The 10,418-nt window shown below is 38.6% G+C and overlaps 1 protein-coding gene across 1 annotated transcript; it reads right to left on the bottom strand.

The window, feature by feature from the left end:
• Positions 1-2,615: 2,615 nt before the first annotated feature.
• rrp36 (ribosomal RNA processing 36) lies at positions 2,616-8,186 on the bottom strand. The gene is made up of 8 exons (XM_063475060.1): positions 8,094-8,186; positions 6,729-7,077; positions 4,991-5,123; positions 4,839-4,905; positions 4,638-4,742; positions 4,404-4,481; positions 3,458-3,575; positions 2,616-3,076 (listed from the first exon to the last, which is right to left on the bottom strand). The coding sequence occupies exons 2-8, from the start codon at positions 7,042-7,044 to the stop codon at positions 2,925-2,927; spliced, it is 969 nt and encodes a 322-aa protein (XP_063331130.1). The 5' UTR covers positions 7,045-7,077; positions 8,094-8,186; the 3' UTR covers positions 2,616-2,924.
• Between the last annotated feature and the right edge of the window lie 2,232 nt (positions 8,187-10,418).

Below are 10,418 nucleotides of genomic sequence, written 5' to 3'. Positions count from 1 at the left end.
GGTTGGAAATTCAGAGCTCAACTGCATAACAGACACGCAGAGTTTCTTATTGTGTGAACTGCTTAACAGCCCCTTGGCATGGCAGTTAAAGTGTAACTGCAGCTACATTAAAACTGTCAGATGTGAGAACAGGAAAACAGATATCAGCAGCTGTAATCTTCCCTTTTTGCATTTTGTGTACATGTTTATTCTGCAGTCTTTCTGAAGTTCACATGAAGTTGGAAATTTTTTCATCTTTGATGCCTTGTTGTCAGTTTAAGACATTTACACTGATAACTGAATTGCAACATGAATCTCTAACATGTGAGCCTGAAAATATTCAGCTCACGGATAAAATTATCTAAACTATTATAAGGTACAATTACTCAAATGCAATCTGAGGTTAATGTCATACAGTACAATACAATTTGTTATACAATCTATAAATTCAACTGATACAGGATAAAGTGGTTGCTTGTTATTTTGAGTTCATCTAATTTGAAAATATCCACAGTGTCCATATACAGTCCTTCTCTTAAGAAGAATAGACAGTGGTTAGATGGAGAGAGAAAAGCAGATAATAAAAGAAGGTGAAGGACACAAAGTAAATTGAAGAATAAGATGTGCTGTTGGAAGACATTTGATCACTAAAATCAGGGTGTTTAAATAAAAGTAAATAAATAAAGTAAATAAAGTTAAGTAAATAAATAAAATAAATAAGTCCAGCTTGTATTGAAATAGTACTGCAGTAAATATACTCCCAGAGAAATGAAATACTGATTACAAGACCGTTCAACATTTCTAACAGCGGATTCCACATGAAACTGAAGTATCATACCTGCACAGGTGAGTCCAGCTGAATGGTTTGCAAGTGAAATTCTGCGCTACCACCTGCTGACACCAACAGTGAAATCAAATCAGTTACTCTAAGGCAAAACTTTAAGCTTGAAGTCACCTTCTGCTGCTGCCTTCAGGGTCAGTTAGGAAATGTGACATTTCAGTCAGAACCGGTTTAACTAGAGGTGTACCTCTTGAGCTGTTATTGCCAGACTGCAGCAAAGCACGGTGTGCAGAGACAGTTTTTAGTTTACATTAAACAGATGGATTTAGTATCAACATGTAGGACCTTCCCGATAGGTTGGTGTCATGTAATGACTCTGTTTGTTTTACTGAAAAAGCTCCATGTGTTAGAGTCCAGTAATTATCTACTGTTATTCATTCAGATGCTGCTCTCAGCAGTAGTTGGTTGCTCAAAATGTTCCCTAAGAACATCTTCATGCTCAATCATTAAAGTGGTCAGCGTGCAGCTTGTATAACAGTGTAAATTTGCTGTCCCCTCTAATGTTGGCAGTTTGTCTTGTAATCGGAAGGTTGCCGGTTTGAGCCCCGGCTCCGACAGTCTCGGTCGTTGTGTCCTTGGGCAAGACACTTCACCCGTTGCCTACTGGTGGTGGTCAGAGGGCCCAGTGGCGCCAGTGTCCGGCAACCTCTCCTCTGTTAGTTCGCCCCAGGGCAGCTGTGGCTACAATGTAGCTTGCCATCACCAGTGTGTGAATAGGTGGATGACTGAATGTGTAAAGCGCTTTGGGGTCCTTAGGGACTAAGTAAAGCGCTATACAAATACAGGCCATTTACCATTTTAAATAACTCAACACGCAGCCATTATTGCCTAAATCGCTGGCAACAAATCCATAAACACACTTCCACAATCCTTGTAGAAAGCTTTCCCAGAAGAGTTGAAGCTGTTACAGCTGCAAAGTGTGGGCCAACATTATATTAAATCCTGTAGATTAAGAATGGGTTATCACTTTGAGTGCTTTAACCCATTTTTTTCAATACATCGACACAAAAAACTTTTTATGTATAGTTGTGGTCTGAGTGCTCCTATTTCTAGTACTTCTGGGGACTTAAAACAATATTTTGTGTTAAGCCCCTATTTCTCCGAGTTGATGTTTCTCTGCTTCAATCACCTACCGTAATAGAAACACTTTCTAGACACAAATAACTGTTTGTGCATCAAATTAATATCATCTAAATACATTACAGATGAGAGGAACTGATAACTAGCTCCAATATAAGTGTTACCATTTTATTAGCCACCAGCCACTAGCTTCATAAGAGATAGCCAGTATGGGTTACTAACAGTTCAGTGACTAACATTAGCGTGCCTTGGACAGGTTCATATTTAAACGGGTCAATATTTCAATGTTGAAACAGGGCTTCACGAGGATGTCGGTTAATAAGATGCTTCGCCAAGTTTTTTTTCCCCACTATTGTTCATGTGTTCAGCAATTAGTATGGGAGAGGTGGGGCTATTTGCCTACCTGTGTGCAGCAGTGTCCTGCCAACTTGTTTGGCAGCTGGAGGAAGCAGAGTTGGCATTATTGCAAATGAGTATCTAGCCAAACGGTTAACCCTACTCAGAACATATATGACCTAGTGTACTCACATAAATATAAAATACAGTTGTTTTAAGAATTTTGAAGTCAATAGGTACTGCAAGTATCAGTTCTCATCGCTAATTGAACCATGATGCAAAGGCTATTAGGGTGCAGGAAAAGGACATTCTTCACGTTAAAAAGCACTTCGTACTCAAAATTTAAACAACAAACAAATGAAGATCAAAGACACTTAAATACATCACTTTTACTGATCATTAACAAGTACATGTTTTATAGATTTGACACAATGATACAATGTCCTGCATTTGATTGCTCACGTATCAATGGATGAAAGAAAGTTCAGATATCTGAACATAAATGCACTGAAAGCATTATCAAATAATAGCGACTAAGTCAGAGTCCCCAGCAGCTTCGTCAGCTGAGACGCTCAGCTCCAGCAACTTGTTTAGACCCTGGGGATGCCTGCCAGACTGATACATGAAGGGTTTTCTCTCAGAAGAGTCTTTTAAAATGATTTGACAGTTTTTAATGACACTTGACGCCTTAGACAGCCTTCTTGCTCTGCAGCTGTTTGGGCAGCTTTCTGCGGTCCTTCATGGCGTTCCTCTTCCTCTTCTTGCTCAGGAAGTTCTCCAGTTTGCTGCTCTTCTTCAGCTCTTGGTATTTTTCAGCCAGCTGCAGCTTTTTCATGTCAGCTAAAATCAAAAATAATTGAAAGAACAGTTATTAAAACTTCCACTACCTTCACAGATACTGTCACTGTTTCGCTGTTTATTTTTTACAGAAATGAAAAAAATTTTTTTCAATTCTTATCAACTTTTTTTTTTTTTTTTTCATGATTACCATCTTAAATCAGAATCAGAATACTTTAATAATCCCTAAGGAAATAGTCTAACCAAGTCACAGTTGGGACCATAGGTCAGTGTATTCCTAATGTCAGTCCCAAGTGTGAATAAATCGGAATGATTGCATCAGGAACTCAAGATGTCATTTTGGAATGCTGGGGCCATTCCAAAATACAGAGGTTTGGGGCCATCGAAAATAGGCATTCCGAGATCTATCGATGATCTTCTTACATTTCTTGAAGAAGAATGGTTTTCCACCCTCGCTGGCTCGCTCTCTCTGCTGTCTCTTGAACTGCAGCTCTCTCTCTCTCTGCTGCTCTTTGCTCTTCCTTGCTTGGTCTTGGTTTTCCTGCACAAAGTCAAAATTGACAGATTAAAAAGACCTCCTCCGAATAGAACCATGCTAAGTAATTGTAATTGTTTCCATTTATTGTTGCTGCCGCACACACACACACGCACACACACACACAATATAACCCATACAAAGAACAAAAAACACACCAACTTGAAAACTAACTGGCAGCCAGTGTAAGGATGCCAGTATGGGAGATATGTGCTTCGCTTGCGTGTGCCAGTTAGTAACCGTGCTGCAGCGGTTTTGTTTTTTTAAATTGCAAAGTACTTTTACACATACTGCTGAAAATGCTGTTTGCCAACTACAAGCAATAGATTGCTTGTTGGTGCAGCCCTTTAAGAGGTCTGTAGCAACAAGAGGTTGATGATGCATGCTCCTTATATTGCACCTGCTCCTTTGCATGGTACATATAACTTGTATATAACTGGTACATATCTGGTAGATACTTATGTTACTATGTACATTCCCTGTGTGTAGTTAGCTCTATAAGTCTATTTTTTGGCTTCTCTTTTTTTCTTATTCTAAAGGAATTTTAAGTAAAAATCTACACGCTGCTAACGGAGAGATGCCAAACTGTGTTTCACTGTTCTTGTAACAGTGACAATAAAGATCTATTCTACTCTATTCTCTTCTATGATTACATAAATGAACAAACTGAAATGGTTTTCATGCATTCAGTAAACTAGAATAATGAATGCACAGCAAGGAAGATGCTTAAATTGTAAAACTATTAATGCGTTTCTAGTTTTTCTTGATAAAAACGAACAAACAAAAAAACTAAACTGAATAATTAAAAGTGAATGAGAGGCAGCAAAGACTCACCATCCTCTTCAAAAGGAACTGTAGTTTCTCCTTCTTCTGGCTGTTTTTCTTTATTCTCTTCAGCTTTTTCTGGACAATCTGCAAATAACGAAAATGATACCACTGTTACTCTTCTCACACTAACTGAAACAAACAAGTTTTACAACTGTTATCATCTCAGATTTTTCAGCCTACAGTTAAAAATGTCTTTTTTGTTTCTATTTACATTCAGCACATTGTCGTTCATTTTCTCACCTCTTTCTCTTTGTGTCGGATGTCATTAATGAACTTATATGTCTTCTCAAAAATCTCTGGTTTGTATTCTCCAGACAAGTCATCAAATCGAGGATCTCTCAGCGTCTGGAGGACAGAACAAAAACCAAATCTGTATATACCATCTGTAAATACATGAGTGCTTGTGCATTGAACTCAACACTGGAGATTTTCTCCACTCACTGGTTTCTTGATGGGGATGACCTGTCGGAGGAATGGTGCTGGTTTCTTGGCTGAGATTTCCACTGGCCTGAAATCACAAGCAGACCCTAAAGCCCTGCAGGATTTAGATGAGGAAAGTCTAACAGTTGTCTAAGCATGCTGAGAACGTTCACCTGTTCTTGTTTAGTCGTTTCTTCTTGCTGGACTCGTGACTCCTGTTGCTGCCATAGGCGACCGTGTTGTAAACTTTGGTTCCCACCTGGTTCTGCAGTTTTACAATGTTCTCAAATGACATGTTGGACAGCTCTGGAAGAGTTGAAGAAAACAGAAGGGGATTTTTTGCCAGGGAGACAGTGAAATTAGTTATCACACGCAATTATACATTCAGCATTATATTGAGTTTGTGGCAGAAAAAAAACAAAGGTGGGGGGGGGACCTTGAAAACCCCCCCACCAAAAACCACACAGCAGCTGGAACACAAAAATATGAAAACGCACAGATACATAAACCAACAATCTGTGTTTGTGCGTGTCTGTCATGAAATGTACTTGAAAATGAGGGTGGGAATCCTATGCTGGTCAAAATCCTATTTCTCAGGGCAGTCAAATGAGAAGCACCACAACAGGTGGTGGCCAGTGAGCACGCAAGATGAAAAGCACTGTGTTTGCTGGTTAATTTGCCTGCACTGAAAGCATGCTCTGATTGTAGGTGGCTAAGAAAACAACAACAACAACGACACATGGATGTTAAAAAATTCACAATGGTTTACACTAGGGCTGCACGATTAATCGTTAGAAAATCGCGATCTCGATTCATACTTATGTGCGATCTCATTTCCAAATGACAACGATTTCAAAAAAAAAAAAAAAAAAAAAAAAAAAAAAGACGACGACGATTGTACCGCATTTTGATCCGGGACGTAATCTGCATGAAAACAAGCGCTCACTCTTCCTGCTCAACAAATGACAAGGGCGGAGCCTTATACCACGTGATACAGAAGCTGTGCTGTGATGCTCAAATTGGCAGGGAAAAACAACGGAGAACACGTCAGGGGTGACGAGAAAGTGACAGGAGAAAATCCGTCCCGGTCAACCACCCAAACATCAATAACGGGAACCTTATACAGCGCTTCCCTATACACGTCGAACTCCCGCAGGCACAAAGAAATTACGGAGGCTATTACTTATCACCTGACCAAAGATATATCAACACTGTGCAAAACGAGGGATTTAGGAAAATGATCAACACCCTAGACAAACGCTACACAGTGCCGTCCCGCAACTATTTTTCTATTGTTGCACTACCTGCTCTATACACGCAGTGTCGAGCAACGGTGGAGATGGAATTTCAAGCAGTACAACATTTTGCGGCAACCACAAAATGTGAGGCATTTATTGTTTTTATGTGTATTTATTGTTTTTATGTTCAGTTTCAACTGTTACGAAGTTGATGTGCAGTTAATAAGTGCAATAAATATATATAATATATGGAAAAATATAATATATATATATAAATATAAAATATAAATATAATATATATATATATAAAATATATATATAAATAAAGAAAATCGTGAGAGAATCGTGATCTCAATTCTAAGCAAAAAAATCGTGATTCTCATTTTATGCAAAATCGTGCAGCCCTAGTTTACACTTCCTAACTGAACAGAATAATATCCTCTATACAAACAAAATACATACAAACACAATTTTGTGGCCAATTGCACAAACAGGGCTTATGTCAGCACTTAAAGGTAACGTGGTTGTAATTATAGCTGCACCACCCATGCTTAACTAGCTGTCCTGCTACGACATTTATACCCACTTTAAAAATGACAGACGTAACCTGCAGGTCACGCTTCACCAGTTTGGCATTGTAATGTTCATATTCTTGACCTGCAGACATACTCACCCTTTCTGATGTCTTCTTTTGTTTGGACTTCATTGCTGCCACCAGCATCTTCTGGGTCATCATCACTGTTGCCATCCTCTTCATCTCCCTCTTGTTCTTCACCATTATCAGATTCCATCTCATCACTGCTATCTGATCGTTCCTCATCTTCATCAGTCTTTTCCTCTCCTATTTTGTAGCACTGATCTTCCTCCTCAGTCCCTTTTCTCTCGGTAATCAGTGCAAAGTTCCTCTCCACATCAGACCACTCCTCATCGCTGCTGCTTTCTAACCCTTTCTTCTTTGAGCTCGGCAGCTGTTTCTGCTTCTTCTTCATCTTTGTTTATGAGGTTGTAGTAGATGCAGAGAGCTACCGGAAATAAAACAAATATGAACTATTTTACGCGGTGCTGAGTTTGTCATAATTATTCAATCCTACAAAGAAGAAAACGTTCTAAGAGTTTGAATCTTTCTAATGACGCTTTCCGCCAAGCGCGGCAGCACTGAGCAGGCAGGTACCGGACTGTGCGCCATCTTGCATTAGATGTGTTACACATCTAATAAAAACGCTTCTCCTGCACTCCTTTGGCACAAGTAGATTTTCTTTCTTATTAAAAGCTGACCTGACATCAACGTGGGCGCTCCTGAAATGTCTCTTAAAGTTTTACCAGTTCTTTGGGGGTTTTGTACTTTCAAGATACATAACTTTAAAAGCGCAGATTGACGGAAATAACCACACACCATATAGCAACTAGCAACTCGGTGCTAGCTAATGATCGATGCCGCTGGATGGAAATCTGATCTTGAAAACTAACGAATATTAATATCAGTACTTTCTATTAATCCTAGCAAATCTTTTCGAAGACTAAAATGTAAGTTTTCACTGGTTGATAAGGACTACGGTTACCCTAATAGAGCAAATAACAGCATGGCAAATTGCATACATAATGTATCTTGTGAATTCTATTCTATGTCTAAAACATGAATGGGGTTTTACGGCAGATTTATTCGGCTTTGATGAGAGCTGAACTCTGATTCGGGTTATATGGAGCAACAATAATAATTCTCAGGACAGTCATCGGTATGTTACCCACGGAAAATGGCGTCATCTCGTGTACAGTGTTTACTTTCAGGAGACTTGTTAGGTTAGGTGTATCATTCCCAAGCAGGATTAACAGTTAGTACAAGGGGGAAAATAACAACTTCCACAGTCTTTTTATCTGAATGAAGACCTCGCTGAAAATCAAATGTGTTTTTAAATGAGCTACACCCTCCCTCCACGCCCGCGTTATAAACACAATAACCTGAAACAAGCGAAAACGTCATCCATTAAGCTTATTAAGTCTACTCTTCCCTGTATTTCGTATAAAATAAACGTCAACACACCTGGATATAGAGCGGCCGTTAAGTCGTGTTTTCCTAAGTTCCAAACACACGTGTATCGATATAGCGTACCCCCATTACTCCAGGAAGCTAAACAAAACACTTCCTGTTTCAAATTAAAAGTTTCACTGAGAATTTTTGTTACGAAAAACACCAACCTTCAGTGTTTGATATAATTACTGCCCAGGACACCAATTGTGTTAAAGGAAAATAAGAGCTAAATTTAACCAGTGTTAAGCTAATGATAACTGTAACTCATGACAAATGTTTCTGGCACATGCTCAGCCCACCTCCAAATTCGGCCACTCTTGGCTCCAAAATAAAATGGAAAAAAACCAAACAAACAAAGAAAAAATAATCATAAAACTAGGACATTTTACTATTCATTACTGCCTGAAGAAAATAAGAATAACCCAGGTTAAACTCAGGGTTCTTGCCAGGCTGACAGAGAGTCAGATGTCTACTGAGCCAAGCATTCCTTTAACCTCACCTACTAATGACTTAACAAGTTTCTTTAAAAAAATAAATGAAATTGTATTAACAAATTAAATTTTCACCATTAGAGGAAAAACATTTCCAACCACCCCACAGATCATTATGTACAGCTGATATTTGTTTAGATTCTCTTTCCAATCTTTCTGTGTTAACTTCAATAATAACTTCCACCAAACCATCAATGTGTCTGGTTCTGCTGGAGGCTTCTTCCATTTAAAAGGGAGTTTTCCTTTTCACTGTCATCAAGTGCTTGCTCAGAGGAGGTCATTTGATTGTTGGAGATTTCTCTCTATTATTGTAGAGTCTTTACCTTACAGTATAAAGCACCTTGTGGTGACTGTTGTTGCAATTTCGTGATATATAAATAAAACTGAATCAATTCAGAATTCACTGTTCACAAACAGCATTAATGAAGGTTACAAATGATCTTGTGGCCTCAGACAGTAGACTCACCTCTGTACTGCTAGACAGTGTAGTGTTTGACACTGTTGACCACAATTTTTATTACAGTTGTTAGAACATGTCATAGAAATTAAAGGTACTGTGGCACATTCATTAGACAGTCATATCTGTCTAATGGACTCCAATTTTCTCATGTGTGAGGTAACTTAAAGCAGACAGAGTTATTTAGAGCGTTGTATGTATGTATTTGTATGTATTTGTCCATCGCCTCAGGTTCCAGTTTATTCCATGGGAACTGTGAATATGAAAGATTAAAACAAAACCCCCTGATTAGCCTGTTTCTCTGTAACACAGAGAGACAGAGAACCTTTCACACTCACTCACGGACAATTTAGAATCCCCAATAAACCTAATCCAGTGCAGAGAGAACCCACGCAAGAGAGGAATATGCAAACTCCACACTGGCCAGATGATGGATTCGGACCACGAACCTTGAACCAAGACATTGAACGATTCAATTTGTATTCATCTTTTCAATTCTCTTTTCTTCCTGTATCTTTCTGTATTATTATTGTGCTTGATTTGTAGGCTAACATTGTATGCTGTTATTCTTTTCTGCTATTTCTTTTTTCTATTTAGTAGTGTGCTGTCTGAGTCCCCCCCCCCCCCCCCAAAAAAAAAAAAAAATCAAACATTAGCACGACTTATTAGCATAGACCTCTCTGCTGAATCACTCTTGTTAATAATCTCTGTCTCTCTTCCACAGCATGTCTTTCATCCTGTCTTCCTCCTCTCACCCCAACCAGTCGCAGCAGATGGCCGCCCCTTCCTGAGCCTGATTCTGCCGGAGGTTTCTTCCTGTTAAAAGGGAGTTTTTCCTTCCCACTGTCGCCAAAGTGCTTGCTCATAGGGGGTCATATGATTGTTGTTGTTTTTTTCTCTGTATGTATTATTGTAGGGTCTACCTTCCAATATAAAGTGCCTTGAGGTGACTGTTGTTGTGACCTGGTGCTATATAAAAAAAATTGAATTGAACTGAACAACTCTCCATCTTTTTTTAACACTTCTGCACTTTAATTTCCTATATAATTTAACAATTACAACAAGTCAACTCAAACTCATTCAGCTTTCAAACAACATTTTCTTGGAAATGTATTCTCTATTATTATTATGTGTAAATTTCTTTTCTGAGAGCAAAGTGGATATTTATCACTGATGGTCTATTATTTATTTGGTTTTTTTTGCAAGAATTTTAATATTTTTTCATAACTCTGTGTATTATTTAGTATCACGGTGGTTTAAATCTCTGATCCCCACAAATCGAAAATGTACATGTAAAAAAACATACTCTGGAGAAAGAGTCGCTTTAATTCTGAAAAGATTTGACCGGAAGTGCTGTTCCTGTTTAATGATCGAGTAAGTCCAAAACCA

The sequence above is a fragment of the Pelmatolapia mariae genome, linkage group LG6, assembly GCF_036321145.2.
Source record: "Pelmatolapia mariae isolate MD_Pm_ZW linkage group LG6, Pm_UMD_F_2, whole genome shotgun sequence".
Lineage (NCBI taxonomy): Eukaryota > Metazoa > Chordata > Actinopteri > Cichliformes > Cichlidae > Pelmatolapia > Pelmatolapia mariae.
This window is presented reverse-complemented; position numbering and strand designations above follow the sequence as displayed.

What these genes read in the sequence shown, in the direction of transcription:
- rrp36 (XM_063475060.1), bottom strand. Translation starts at nt 7,044, where the DNA reads ATGAAGAAGAAGCAGAAACAGCTGCCGAGCTCAAAGAAGAAAGGGTTA. An exon ending in TCCGACACAAAGAGAAAGAG is followed by an intron (nt 4,482 to 4,637) that starts GTGAGAAAATGA and finishes CGTTATTTGCAG; the next exon opens with ATTGTCCAGAAAAAGCTGAA. An exon ending in ACCATTCTTCTTCAAGAAAT is followed by an intron (nt 3,077 to 3,457) that starts GTAAGAAGATCA and finishes TTTTGATTTTAG; the next exon opens with CTGACATGAAAAAGCTGCAG.